The 15227-nt window shown below is 50.9% G+C and overlaps 1 protein-coding gene across 7 annotated transcripts in view; it reads right to left on the reverse strand.

The window, feature by feature from the left end:
- Positions 1–15227, reverse strand: part of DLGAP2 (DLG associated protein 2) — a 620511-nt gene that overhangs the window by 37480 nt on the left and 567804 nt on the right. For all 7 annotated transcript variants that reach the window (XM_070460164.1, XM_070460165.1, XM_070460161.1 and 4 more), the window contains one exon: positions 11354–11570. In XM_070460164.1, the coding sequence (XP_070316265.1) occupies positions 11354–11570 (217 nt within the window). The remainder of the gene's footprint in view (positions 1–11353; positions 11571–15227) is intronic.

A 15227-nucleotide genomic window follows, 5' to 3' on the forward strand; every position in this document is an offset into this window, starting at 1 on the left:
GGGATCTAGTTTAATATTCAGTTAGTACTAGGTTCATGGTTCTTCTTTTGAAAGAGAGAGAGAAAGAAACACAAACATCTCTAAAGGTCACACCTGCATGGTAATAATGTATTACTAGAAAAAAAAAGAGTCAATTTTGAAGAGAAAAGAGAAAGAATCATTCAAATGGGGCTTTAGGAAAGGAACTCCCTGATCTCGGGCCATAGGTGGGGCCTTGGGGTGCCAGGCCTGGGCTCCCTGAGCTGAAGTCTGGTGTGGTCTCTAGATGTGGAGGAAGGTGGGTGGGCTTGCCGCGTTGGCCTCATCTGTAGGATAGTGGACGGGGCTTGCATCTAACGGATGCAGACATAGACTCTGACCATCCACTGAAAAGCACATGGCATGTGCCTTGTAAAGAGCCCCCAATGCCAAAGTAACTCATTTCTTTTTGGACCGTTTGTCAGATAGCACAGGCCTTTTAGAAACTTCCCTTGCAGAGACAACTAAGCCCCAGTCTGCAGGATAGGGTGAGCGGGCGGGAGGAGACTCCTCGGTCCCACAGCTATCTAGGATCTCAGTTCCTGCTGTAAATACTCAGAAGAGGAGAGAACTCTGACCATTTCATGAATCACAGACCATTTTGTAATAACTCAGTATTAATTAGAAGAAGGGACTAAATGTTAACTACCAAGTATCAGCTGAGAAAATGTGATCACAGTGATTACCTATTTGCAGAAATGCCCAGAGCTTCTAAACCTACTTCAGTTCTGTTTCCTTTTCTTTCATAAAGTATCTCTCTAGTATTTTATAGACATAAGGTACAAAATAAATATTTGTGGACTAGATTCTGTTGATCATGTGACTGATCAAAATGGCATGAAGGAATGGCCTGCTAGAAACCAATAAACATCGACTTCCTATTAGAGAGAGAGATCAAAGCACACACAGGCACTTTAACGAACTGGATATGTGGCCTTGCCCCGCATTTGCCACACAGGCATTCAGAGGACCTGCACCTGTAATCCCAGAAACAGCCATGTTCCTCAGCTGGCAAAACCTTCCTTCTGACTTCTCACTCACACTCATGGTGACATCAGACACAGTCTTCTCCTCCTTCCTTATCTCTTTCCTCGTTGGCTTCCAAAAGGTAATAACTGAATGTGCATCTGTCTGCGCTCAGTCTCTCAGTGGTGTCTAACTCTTGACGACTCCCAGGACTGTCGTCCGCCAAGCTCCTCTGTCCGTGGGATTCTCCAGGCGAGAATCCTGGAGTGGGTTGCCATTTCCTTTTCCAGGGCATCTTTCCGACTTAGGGATCAAACCAAAGTCCCAGTGGATTTATCATAAAGAACATTTATAAATGGGTAAACAGGGGTATAAATGTTCTTTATGATAAATCCACTTGGACTTTCAAAGATCCCCCATCATTTGTGTTTAAAAAGCGTAGCATGGCTCTGTGTCTTAATGACTATGTTTGCCGCTACTGCTAAGTCACTTCAGTCATGTCCGACTCTGTGCGACCCCACAGATGGCAGCCCATCGGGCTCCCCCATCCCTGGGATTCTCCAGGCAAGAACACTGGAGTGGGTTGCCATTTCCTTCTCCAATGCATGGAAGTGAAAAGTGAAAGTGAAGTCGCTCAGTCGTGTCCGACTCTTAGCGACCCCCATGGACTGCAGCCCACCAGGCTCCTCCGTCTATGGGATTTTCCAGGCAAGAGTACTGGAGTGGGGAATGACTATGTTAGGAGGAAGTAAATTCAGTGTAATTAAGTGTTTTATTAGGTAATGCTCCACGTATACGAATATATATCCCCTAGAGTCTATGGTTTCCTGACCATGGTTCACTGCCACCTAGCCATCATTTGAAAGGATCAGTGAAAATACAAATTTCACAACCCAAGTCTGAAACCACAAACCAAGCTCTCTATATACCTGTGTAGCACTCTACTTCTTTTGGCACCTGAAAATGGGTTGAAAGAGTAATCTCAACCTCATTCCATCTCTCACTCCAAATTTGGGAACATTAAAATGCCCTAACCAAATTCTGTTTTAGCCTAATACCCCTACTGAAAGTAAATGATAGCCAGCTAGTGCTAAATGAAAGTCTGAGTTTTGAACAGCTCTGGTGTCTTTGTGAAGGTGAAAGGAAGTTGATGGCGGAGTAATTTTCTCAAAGAAATATTTTGAGTGTTTGGATATTTTGAGTGTTTGGATATCTTGCACTTAAAGAAAGGCAGTTCCCTCAGTCATTTTATATGCCTGAATAATTCTTACGTGTCCAGGGAGTCAACATCAAAACTGGAAGGATCACCCACAACGATTCTGTGGTTAGTGGGCCATGAAGGACCTCTTTTCAGAAGTGGCCAGATGTCATCTGAGGTATAATTAACAGACCTGGGTTGTGGTCATTCTGGGAGAACCTCTGCACTTGACCTACAGCTCAGGATAAGACTTGGGGATATTATTCACATGTTTTTTTTCCACAATCCTTCCCAATGCAGCAGCTCTGGGCCCCTCTCTGCAGAGATTTTGCTTGGGAAAGGCAGTTTAAGTTGACCCCTCCTTGACTTTGGTGATTTAAGGAAAAGAAACGAAGGTGTTATTTCTTTCACGGCTACGCTGCACGTGATCCACTTATGTGTCACGTCAACATCTGATAAAAGCAGTGGGCACCCTGCACTGGTACCATCTTCCCTGGTGGCTCAGATGGTAAAGAATCTGCCTGCAGTGCAGGAGACCTGGGTTCAATCCCCGGGTCAGGAAGATCCCCTGGAGAAGGTAATGGCTACCCACTCCAGTATTCTTGCCTGGAGAATCCCATGGACAGAGGAGCCTGGTGGGCTGTAGTCAGGGGGTTGCAAAGAGTTGGACACGACTGAGTAACTCACATACACACACAGAGAAAGACATCCAATGAGAAAGTTGTCTGAGAGGACGGCTTAGCCCAGGGGAGCTTGAACACTGAACTTTAAATATTAAGTGAGTGCAAACTGTTCATGTAAATGGATTTAAACATTTTATAAGCTGTAAATTCTCAAGTCAACCATTCTTACATTCAACAAATATTTACTGAGTCCTGTACACCCCGGGTGTACACACAGATCAAGAGACTGGGCGGATGCAAACTCAGCCGCAGCAAATCCAAACGTGCCTGAGCACAGCCGCAACCTTGACACGTGTGAGGAAAGATCAGCGGATGCCTGAGAACCATGGGTGCTCACCACTGCTCCAGGCAGGACGGGCCAGCCGTGAGCGGCAGCCTTGCTCGGCAGTCACGGTGGCGTCTGTGATTCCCGGCCAGTGTCCCTGGAGCCTAGTGTGGTGAGACTGGTCATGTGGTGGCAGGAGCCCGTATGGCCAGCACGCCATGGAAGACCCCACCGTGAGCAGACCTCAGCCTCCTGGCCCCTGGTGTTTGCACACACGACTTCAGAAGGAAAGTTCTGTGTGGCCAGCAGCAAAGGGACCGAGAAAGCGCCCCTGAGACCCTGGGCCCCTTGGAAGCACATCATCCCCCGTTGCGTGGCTGTACGCTGTGTTCTGTGACGCAAACTGAACACTCATGGGTGGGAGATTCCAGCCCCTGCTCTAGAAGTGTCTGATGCAGTGCTCAACACCAAGAGGTGCCTGTCCTCATAGTCATGGAGAAAAGAGAGTCAACAGTAAAAACTGAAATAATTTCTGACACTAATTACCTATGAGGAAGCCTAACACAGAACACTGCGAGTATCTTGCCCTGTGTCTCCAGGGAAGCCTTGCTCATGACAGCAGAGAGATCCTGCTGCGAGGCCTGCCGCTGGGCTGTGACCCGTCAGCAGCTCGGTCAAGCAGATGCCCTCCTTCTCAAGACAGAGAACATTTTCATTTTGAAAACTAAAATGCAGGGGATTAAAAAAATTACATCAAAATACAGTTATCAAAACGTTAGGAAATTTCTGTGACTGGGGTGTCTATTAATGCAGTTAATAATGAGATCTGGCAAGAAGACTGATAACGATTGTTGATTTCAAAGCCTCGTGAACATAAAGGGTTTTTTGAAATCCTGGCATGAATTGTAGGGCGGCTATACACTGGGTCCAACACACCAGGGATTAGAGGCCGAGCTAAAGTGAGTCTCCGTTCTGTTGCTGCATTTGTAACTGGGGGACATTTTAAAGATAGACCAGATCACCTTACATGCCTCCTGAGAGACCTGTATGCAGGTCAAGAAGCAACAGTTAGAACCAGACGTGGAACAACAGATTGGTTCAAAATTGGGAAAGGAGTACATCAAGGCTGTATATTGTCATCCTGTTTATTTAACTTATATGCAGAGTACATCATGTGAAGTGCTGGACTGGATGAAGCACAAGCTGGAATCAAGATTGTGGGGAGAAGTATAAAAAAATCTCAGATATGTAGATGATATCACCCTTATAGCAGAAAGCAAAAAGGAACTAAAGAGCCTCTTGATGAAGGTGAAAGAGGAGAGTGAAAAAGGTGGCTTAAAACTAAACATGCATAAAACTAAGATCATGGCATCCAGTCCCATCACTTCATGGCAGATAGATAGGGAAACAATGGAAACAGTGACATTTTATTTTTTGGGCTCCAAACCACTGCAGATGGTGACTGCAGCCATGAAATTAAAAGATGCTTGCTCCTTGGAAGAAAAGCTATGACCAACCTAGACAGCATATTAAAAAACAGAGACATTACTTTGCCAACAAAGGTCTATCTAGACAAAGCTGTAGCTTTTCCAGTGGTCATATATGGATGTGAGAGTTGGACCATAAAGAAGGATGAGCGCCAAAGAATTGATGCTTTTGAACTGTGGTGTTGGAGAAAACACTTGAGAGTCCCTTGGACTGCAAGGAGATCAAACCAGTCCATCCTAAAGGAAATTAACCCTGAATATTGATTGGAAGGACTGATGCTGAAGCTGAAGCTCTAATACTTTGGCCGCCTGATGCAAAGAACTGACTCATTAGAAAAGACCCTGATACTGGGAAAGACTGAAGGCAGGAGGAGAAGGGGACGACAGAGGATGAGAAGGTTGGACGGCATCACTGACTCGATAGACTTGAGTTTGAGCAAGCTCCGGGAGCTGGTGAAGGACAGGGAGGCCTGGTGTTCTGCAGTCCCTCAGGTCACAAAGAGTAGGCCATGACTCAGCAACGGAACAACAAAGATGTTAGAAAAATTAAGGATCCGCTTTTTATCCGTCCTCACCTCCTGAATGTAATTGGGGTTCCTCAGGAGCCCATGGGTTCCAGGCTGGGGGCCTCAGTTCCAGAGCCCATGGCCCCTGTGGGAGTCTGGCTCCAGTTTCCTCATCACGGTTCCTGCAGGGCCTCAGCTGCAGACCTGCCAGGTGAGGAGTGAGCACCTTCTCCCTGGAACGACCTGCCCTTAACCCAGCAGTCGGGCCGGGCTCTGGGCCGGGCAGCTCCATGTCTGCTGAGTCCCGAGGGCCCCCTCGGCCTCTTGCTCCTTCGTCTATGGTGGCTGCTCCGGCTCCCGCCCTCAGAGATCCTCGTGGACCGGAACTCACCTGTCCTGCAGCTCCTCACGCCGACTGCCCTGGCCAAGTCACCTGTCCAGCGCCGACCCAGACCCGGCCACAGGGACACCCTGGGGACCCGCCTGAGCCGCCAGGTGGCTTCTGTCCTTCTCTGATGCCCCCAGTCCCCGGGGAGGTCAAACCTGTCACGTGGGGGTCAGCAACCACCAGCCTGCAGAAGCGCATGGTGTTTCTGTACTTTTAGATCTACCTGATTGATCGTTTTACAAACATAGCTTCTCAACATCTGTGAAAATGCCTCCCATCTTAATGACCACCCCGGCCCCTAACCCCAGCCACAGGACAGAAGATTCTGGTCCGTCTCCTTATGGTCCAGCTGTTGGCCAGAGTGCAGGGCTGCTGATGAAAGTTCCTGTGTAAATGATAGGACCATTTTAAATGTAGAGCCTGAAGAAATACGCTTTGTAGATACTGAATTAGTCACATCCGTGCAGAGGAACAGACTAGATGAGGTGTTCACACATGGAGAGATAGGTTTACAAGAGGACTGGCTCGAGTGACCGTGGAGGCTGTCAAGACCCGAGCTGTGTGGGGCCTGTCGGCACCTGGAGACCGAGAGGAGCCAACGGTTAGTTCCCATCCGAGGGTCGGTAGGTCCAAGACCCGGGGGAAGCTGGTCTCTCAGGTCAAGTTCAAAGGGAGAACAGTCAGGCTGGAGGAATTCTCTCCTACTCACGGGAGAGTTAGCTTTTTGTTCTATTCAGGCCTTCAACTGATTGGGCATAGCTCACCCACATTAGGGAGGGCAATCTGCTTCACTCAGATGTGAGCATCTTAACGCTTCAAAAAAACACCCTCACAGCAACACCCAGAATAATGCTTGACTAAACACCTAGGCCCAGACAAGCTGACACATAAACTTAACCATCACCGGTATCACATGTATAATTTTCCAACATTCCTTGGAATAGCAGTGCCTAGTCCTCAACCACTAGTCCAAAGCAAAAGTAACCAGCCACCAGGAAACTTGGCAGGAGAGACAAATGGGTAAGATGAGCAGGTTGCAAGAAGCCTCCTTCTCTTCCCCTCTGAATGATGTTTCAAAGGATAATTTTTCTTAAAGGTTAATTCTCCAGAAAATAGAAATACCTAAGAGGAAACCACTAGGTATGAGTCCAAATGCATCATTTTAAGTTGTCAAAGTGTTTCTTGGAAAAAATAAGCAAAGAAGAAAAACCTGAAATTGTGAAAGTAACAAGTACATTATAATTTTTAGTGCATTTTGAAGATAGTATGTGTAAAATGATTAAGTAAAGATAATCAACAAACTCAATATGTATGCAGTGCTGTGTGGCCAGGTTCCTCTGACTTCCAGTGTTAGCACAGCCTCTGCCTCACTTCAAGGAAAGCAGACTCCTGACAGCCAGTGATCTGACTGAAGAGCAGTGCACAGGATCTCTCTCTTCCCGAGAGCAAACTTACTTTCTTTTAAAAGTTCTCAGAATGTTTTATAATTTTGTAACTTTAAATAACTGGTTTTAATGTTTTTTAACTAACACATTATAAGAAACAAAAGCCATAGTATCAATGCTTTCTAAACATAATTATGAAATGATGTAAGTATATACCAATAGTAAATATGATTCACCATCACAGGCTACGGGGCTTTCCAGGTGGCACTAGTGGTAAATAAAGAACCGGCCTGCCAGTGCAGGAGAGTTAAGAGATGCAGGTTCAATCCCTGGGTCAGAAAGATCCCCTGGAGGAGGGCATGGCAACCCACTCTAGTATTCATGCCTGGAGAACTCCATGGACAGAGAAGCCTGGCGGGCTATGGTACATGGGGTCTCAAAGACTCCATTAGATATGACCGAAGCAACTCAGCACAAACACGTGCACAATAGGCTACATGTTTTGGCATCTGATATATCCAATATATTTAAAAGGGAAGTACATTTTAGAAATAAATGAAAATTAGGATTTCTCTGTTTTAATAAGTGTGTACTTTAGCAGGGACTCAGCTGATCGGGGGTGGGAGGGAAGGCATTTGTGTTGGCTCCTATGCTAATTAGATGAAGAGCAAATCAGTGACGCCTTCCTGGAGGAAATGATCCCTGAGTTGCCAACAAAAGCATAGCTCAGAATTAGGCAAAAAAGAATCTGAAAAGCAAATTCTGTGCTTAGCAAACAGCACATGAACTGAGAGACCGTGAGGAGGGGTGAGAGGGCAGCTGGGGGCCCGGCCGGGTCACCCAGGTCACGCACTGGCTGCGGAGACCACCGTCTCAGCTCACGGGAGCCACGGAGCCACGGGGGTGCCCTGCGGCAGTGCTGCAGGACCTGCGGCGGTGGGGGGGCGGCGAGAAGGGCACTGAGGGGCCCTCAGCGCGCCGAGCAGGCGAGCAGGTGGGCAGGTGAGCAGGCTGGGGGTGCAGCCAGGAGGTGACACGGGGTGGGGGCAGGCTGCCGGGGGTCCCGCGCGGTCAGCCCCACAGCACTTGCGCCCTGGGATCGAGCTGAGTGACTCATTCGTTCACCCATTTACGTATGCACAAATTCATTTATTTAATCATTGATTATTTAGGGTTTAGGATGCTAAATTCTAAGTCTGACTGGCTCACGTATCCACAAGTTAAACAGTTGTTTCCTGCAGTGACTGACCATGCCCGCTATCATGATGGCCCAACGGGATTACCAGGGTCCTGGCTGGCGGGAGGCCAGAGGGCGGGAGTCAGGGGAGGTGCTATGGGTACCGGGCCAAGGTCACGCGGCCAGAGCCCAGGAAGATGCCAGACTCCACATGAGGGAGGCATCCTGGAAACAGGAGGTCAGGGGAATGCTTGAGAGGCAAGTTACTGCAGAAATACAAGGCACCAGATAGAAAAAGGTTTACAAGGTTTCCTCCCTCACGCCTGGCGTGGATGTTCCCTCGGTGGTAATGCCTCCTGGAATCAGTGCTGACATACGCTGAGAAAACCTCTGACCCAGAGAAAGATCATTATCAGCTAATTTTACAGTGTTTTCCTCCATGACATCAATAACCTTCCTTCCCTAGAAGAATCGGGTGAAATGCATATTTAGACAAGTAAATCTATCTGATAAATCACTTCACAGATGAGAAAGAAGCCATGTGTGAAATGAAAGTAGATGTTTTCAAAACCACTTCATTTAGTGAGAGGACCCTAATCAATACGTGGGGTGTTTGGTGATGGGAGAAGCAGTGGGTTGGAGAGTCACGCTGGCCGTGGGCCCCGGTACCCAGTGGCAGAGTCTGGTCCTACTTCAGGCACCTGGAGATCAGGTGACAAGTCTCTGTTTCAGTGGCATCTTGCCCATCTTTAAGGGCTGAGGGAAATCACGGGTGAACTCAAGCCCCAAACCAGGGAAACACTCAGTGGCAGCATCAGCCTGTGAGTGCTGAGAACGGAAAGTCTGATACACTTTCCAAAACTGCTAATGGCCCTTTCGTGCACACGTTTGGTGTTTAATAACTGTTAGATGAACATCAACATTACATATTTGCATTTATACAGGTGACGCAACCAAAGGACACCAACTTTTATGTTTCAGGCTTAAAAAGACATTTAAGTACATCTTATTGTTCAAAATAATCACTGGGAATGTTTTTGAATAACTTTTTGGGGAATTATTTTCAAAAGCTAATTTTAGAAGTATAAAAGAAAATGCACTTGTCAGAATAATCTCTTTCTCGCTCTGCACACACACACACACACACACACACACACACACACATCAACCAAGGATAGTTATTAAATGTATGATCTTCCAAATAATATTTCAACATAAAATGATGGAAACCCTGTTTTTGCCTTGCCTCCAGACAGGGGCTTCTCATTTGTTTAGTATGTTTCACAATCCTATTAAGTAGACTGTTGCTGCAGGCCATCACTATTCTATTTAGGAGAGAAAAATTTACAAATATTCGATTTCTAATGCTTACAGTAAAAGAGGGGAAGGGAGGAATTAAGGATTCGTCTGTACCTTTAAAAAAAGGTAGCTTACAATTCTATACTTCAATTATTTCAAGGCAACTTGGTATTTTTCCTGATGTTATCCATCTCATCTCTTATTCCCCAGACCACTCCCTAACTTTGGAAGGCATGCCTGCCTCTGCTTCCCCACTGTTGTCTGGAAGAATTTTGACTCCATAACTAGGTCAACATTCAGGAGAAACTTTGAAGAGAAGCATTTTTTTCTTTTGTTAATACCTTTGGTGAATACACTTTGGGAATACAAAGATGTATTGGTAATGCTTGGTAAAGTGATATGTACATAAATTAGAATTTTAGTCTGAATTCTGCACTGGTTCTTGTATTATGTCTATGAAATCTGTTTTATATTTATTTCTCTGGAGTGATAGCTTTATAAACAAGAAAGTCATTTTCCACAAGGTGATTATTGTTTCAGAGCATTTCTGAAGACCAATAGAGTGCTTAAGACCAGGAGACACTCAGCGAATACTGGTGAACCTATCAGTAATCACCTCTTATAGCATATTTTTAAAATCTGCAATGATAGTAAGGTAAGTAAGATAAGAATGTAAGATAGAAACCTCCTTAAGTTCCTAATTAGTTCACTTTCCACACTTTCCCCCACAAGGGCAGAGTGTGAGGGGTGGTCCCTGACATCACGGACATGGGGTGCCTTGGGGGGAAGCTGGGGTTGGGCCCCACGGGCCCCCAATGGCTTCGGCATCTGCAGCCCCGCATGGACCGGGTCCTGATTCCCGCAGGGCAGGGCTCCCAGAATTGCGCCCACCCTGACCCCTGGGCTCAGGCTCATGGGGGCATCACGGCCTCCGCTTGGGGCCACAGGCAACAGGAAAAGACCACCAGGGCCCCTCGGCACTCCGAGTCACTGACCCTCAGGCGGACCTGGTCATGTGCTCAGAGCTTCTGCCTGGCTTGGACACCGAGGAGGAGACTGGGCGGCTGACCTGCCCGCGATCTCAGAGGCGGTGGTGCGGGTCTGAATCTGGTGAGCCCTCTCTTGCCTGCAGGCTCCGCGAGTGACAGCGAAGGTGCCGGGTGGCCGCAGGATCCCCGCGACACCTAGCACCTGGTCATCGCCCCACGTCCTGCCAACTGTCCTGGCTTCAAACATGCACAGCTCTGTCACGGGCGGGTGGCCCGCCCCTGCCCTGGCTCCCAGGAGCCGTCAATAACTGGGGCCACTTCTCTCCAGTCCTGCTCAGAACCAGCCCCGCCCCAGCCCCGACGGGTCCAAACTCCACGCTCTTCCCACACGTCACTCGGTGACTCTGATCACTGGCTGCTTTGTGGGCTTCTCCGGGCCATGTTTACTCATGGTGCTACGTAAACCAGCACAGTGCACAGAAATGTTAGACAGTGATGCTTAGCTTAGGTGATAAATTATCAGATTTTTCTTGGCTTTCCCCAAGAACTGAAGGAGACTGTGACCTTCAGTTCCATGAATGGTCTGCTCTGCGGCAGGAATCGTGTTGACGAATCTGCCCGTGCAGACTCGGGCTGGGCCTGTGGTGAGGACCCCAGGTCACTGCCCGTCAGCTGAGGCTTTACTGCCGTCTATTCAACTTTGGCATTTAAAACACCATCACCTCCCAAACATCATTGTTTTTCATATACAAAACTTTATGAAAACTCTACTTGACTGTTATAAGGAACCGTGACAATTGATAGATTTCATCCTAAGAAAAAGAAAAGTGATCCAGGAAAGAAACATTTCAAAACACCACTGCAAACAGCTCCGTGTCACCAACGTAAGCTGGAAAATTTCCAGATGTTTGGAGAGAACTCACCCCAGTCGGTGAGGACAGAGGTGCCCCACACCTATCCGTCTGGGGTGGGGGTCAGAGGGCGTCCCTTACCTGTGGGCCTGATGGTGGAGGCAGCATCAGCGGGGATGGTCAGGGGCAGGCACTCATCGTCCTGGGAGTAGCCCGCTTGAATGGCGCGCAGGTAGCTGTGGCTCCGTGTCCGGAAGCATCCCGGGAGGTCCAGCGCGTCCATGGCCTGAGACTCCACTTCGCTGAAGACCGACTCGCACACCGACTCGAACTGCCCGTTGACCTCAGCCTCGCTCATCTGCAAGAGTGACAGCACGGCTGATGGCTTGGCCCGGCCAGGCGCCACAGCCCCGCACCAACGGAGAAGTGCGCAGAGCTCACCCGTCGGCACTCACCGCCTGCCACGCACAGCTTGATTAATTTGAAGTCGGCACACTGGGGGCCATTAAGCTTGGGGAACACTGAGAAAAACCACCAATTCCCACTATGCCCTGGAAAGTCTACAGACCCTGAGGCAGACCTTTAAAGAGCAACTGGCAGTTACCACTGAGGTCAAGAGGAACAGCGAGGCTAAAGGTTAGCACACCGTGCAAAGTGTTCGTCATCCCTCTTTTTCCGTTTTCATGGCCCAGGCTGTTTCCAGCTCAGACAAGCCAGGTAAGGATGCTGTGCTCACAAAGACCCACGGGCGCGGCTCTCTCTGCTTCCACTCAGCTCAGCGCCCCGGGCTAAGGAGACGGACCCCTGCTCAGCCTTGAAATTGCCCCCGCATCCCCGGAGGCGGCCCCAGCCCGTGTCCCGGAGGCACCTCAGTCTCTCACACTGCAGGCGTGCCGCCCACACTCCGCTGGGTCCCTCCCCTCCTTCAGCGTGGGCCGGCAGTGCCCGCCCTGAGATTGGCGGTTCAGCAGGTAAAGTCGTTATTCTCAAGCTTGGCATTTCATTTCTGGGTAGAGAGTCGCCCTGGGACCCTGTGTTATGAAACGAATGACTGGGCTTTGAAGAGCGAGGGTCCTGAGGGCCGTGCTCCAGGGGCCTGACTGCGGGTGAGCGGAGGGCCTCCATGTGCTGTCCTTGCCGAATGTGGTTTCCTGAGGTTTCTGGGGCCTCCCGGGAGCCACGTCTAGGGGTTTAAGTGGAAACTCAGTAGCGGGACACAGAGCAGGCTGAAGAGCCTGGGGTGGGGGTGGGGGGCATGGGGACTGTAGGAACGAGGATTCCGGGTTGGGCCCGTGAGCTGCAGCCACTCCCAGGCCTGGGTTCCTGGGGACCTGGACAGGTGGCTCCTCCCCACCCCCCCGCCTTCCGGGGCACCTCGTGCTGACATGCAAGCAGGTCAGGAGATGCCCGTGGGGACGCTGATGTGGAAGGCCAGAAGTCCGCGTGGAATCAGGGCTCAGGCAGAAGCCAAGATGGTTCTCCCAGGCAACCTGCTGGGTCCCTGCCTGGGGTTCACGGAGGGGCCCAGAAACCTGGGCGGGTCTCCCTGCCACTCCTGGGCGGGGGGGCCTCTGCCTTCGGAACCCCGACTGCCCCCGGCACCCCAGCCACGCCTGCAGCCAGCGTCCTCATGGCGGCCACGGCCGGCTCACAGTCTCAGCCCAGCGCCCAGCTGAGTCACTCACTCCACCCCTGGAACGTGACGCACAGCTTCCTGAACACTCCTGCTACGTCGACAGGTAATTTTGAAAAGTATTGTTCTAAATACCAGATCAATCCTTTCCCTCTAATTGTTCACAGAGTTAAAGCAGGTAAAGAATTGGATTTGCCCTTCATCAGAGAAGACAGCTTCTGCCCACCTCTAATCACAGACCTGGGCCTGGCTCCCTGCTTCTATTAACACCTGAGATTATTCACGAGTGCTCCACTCACTGGACAAATCCCAGTGAGCACAGCCCGGGAGGAAGGTGCTGAGGGGCCCTCCAGGCAGGACTGCTGACCTGGAGTCGTTCAGGCAGAAAAGAGAAGAGAAACACTCCCGGGCGACTGCCCCACGGGAGTGGTTTCAGGGTGTCTGATGCCAGAAAGGGGCAGACGAGTTCGGGCAAAGACAGACGCCGACAGCCCAGCATGGTCACTTCGCTGCCTATCGAGGGAAACACATCCCACACAGTCTCACTCTGGCTCGAAGTATGCCCTTTCCCGGAGTACAGACTCCTTCCTATCCAGGTTTTCCCTTATGTGGAACTATATCAGAAAGTCTCAGACTGTTTCACACCATTTACATCAGAGACCCACGTCAGACAACCCCGAAGAGGCCAGAAACCGTGTGGGGTCGCCTGCACCCGCCAGTCCCAACACGGGGTCTCGGTGGGTCCTCCTTCTCTGCAAACCCACAGGCCCAGCGCCTTTCTCCCTCTGGAAGAGGTGCCATCACCCTCGCGTGTACATTCTGGGCACTCAGGGGTGGGCATTCAGCAAGGACCCCTCACCAGTGCTTCCAGCCACAAAGCTGACCAGTGAGGCCCTTCAAATGAGGGGGAGTTTTCTCCCAAACAAATACGCAGGTGAGAAGGAACTCAGCTGGTCTAGATTGGAACTGAAATGGCCTTTTCTCTGACTCGCTCGAGGGAGATTTGGAAAAGTGGGCATTTTTCTCTGCAACTCAAACTGCAGCTCAGCCTGACATGAGGTGTCCTGGGAGGATACAAAGTCAATGGGGTACATAATGAGTGTGGGCTGAAGTGCCGGCTTCTCTAGCGAACTGCAAGCGCAGGAAAGCACTTAAACTGCTTCTGGAGGACGTGGGCTTCGAGATACCAGAGAAAACCAGAAGATGGTGAGGAACGTGGCTCCTGGTGGCAGAGAGCCCGACACCCGCTGAGGGTGGGTTTCCCAGGGTCAGGACAGGGGCGCTTGCAGAGCGAGGCGGCGGGTGGGGGAGGGCCTGGGACCCTGGACGCAGCTGCCGGCGCTGGAAAACGGGGCAGCCGCTGCGGGAACCGGCTCGGAGGTTCCTCGGGAGCTCGCAGCTGCACCCGCAGGAACGGGGTGTGCAGCAGGAGAACTGGAAGCGGAGACACGGACAGATGCTCGCACACCCGTGTTCACACAGCGTCACTCACAGCAGCCAAGGGGGAAGCGACAGTGTCTGCTGACAGACGGCCGGCGCACACGCAGGCCATCCGCACAGCGCGCTGCTCAGCCTTAGAGGGGACGCACGCTCTGACACAGGCGACCGCATGGAGGGAAGCGGAGCACGGCCGACACGGAGGACAAACGCTCTGTGAGTCACTCCTGTGAGGTCCCAGGAGGAGACAGAGGGGGCGGCAGGGCGGGGGTCAGCGTTTCGTGGGGACAGCTTCAGTTTGGGAAGATGAGAGAGCTCTGGAGACGATGGTGCGGCTGGTTGCCCAACAATGTGACGTGCCAAACGCCACGGGATATACACTGGAAGACGGTTAAGATGGTAAATATTGTGGATTTTATGTATGTTTTACCACAGTGAAGAGGAAGGATGCATGACAGAAAGAAGGTACCCTCACACTGACATGGCTTTGCGAGGACAACGAGAAGGAAGGAGGAGCAGGTGGCAGGCTCGGCCGTGGGGGAAGGCGGACGCGGCTCCTGCGGGGGCGGTGGGGTGCCCCCTGCCCTGCACGCCCAGCAAAGTGCCTGGGGTCCTGGGCAAACAGACCAGCCATCAGAACGATCTGGACGGTGCATGGACGGAGCACACAGAGACTGGCAGGAACCAGGATGTGGCCGCGGGGGCCTCAGCAAGGCAGCCACGGCAGGAAGGCGAGCAGAGACCAGGTGGAGCCCCTCCCGCCCTCCTGCCCGCCTGTCCAGACAGCTGTCCCACTGCGGCTCCCTCATGCCCAGTGGCGCCGGGTCCAGAACCATCGGCAGCCAGGCTGGGTGTGAGCACAGTGGTGGCGAGGGTTCGAGGGGCGGGGAGAGGTCCCTGAGTGCCCCTCTGCGGGTCCCCCTCCCACGGGCCCCTTCCTCAGGC

The sequence above is a fragment of the Odocoileus virginianus genome, chromosome 32, assembly GCF_023699985.2.
Source record: "Odocoileus virginianus isolate 20LAN1187 ecotype Illinois chromosome 32, Ovbor_1.2, whole genome shotgun sequence".
NCBI lineage: Eukaryota > Metazoa > Chordata > Mammalia > Artiodactyla > Cervidae > Odocoileus > Odocoileus virginianus.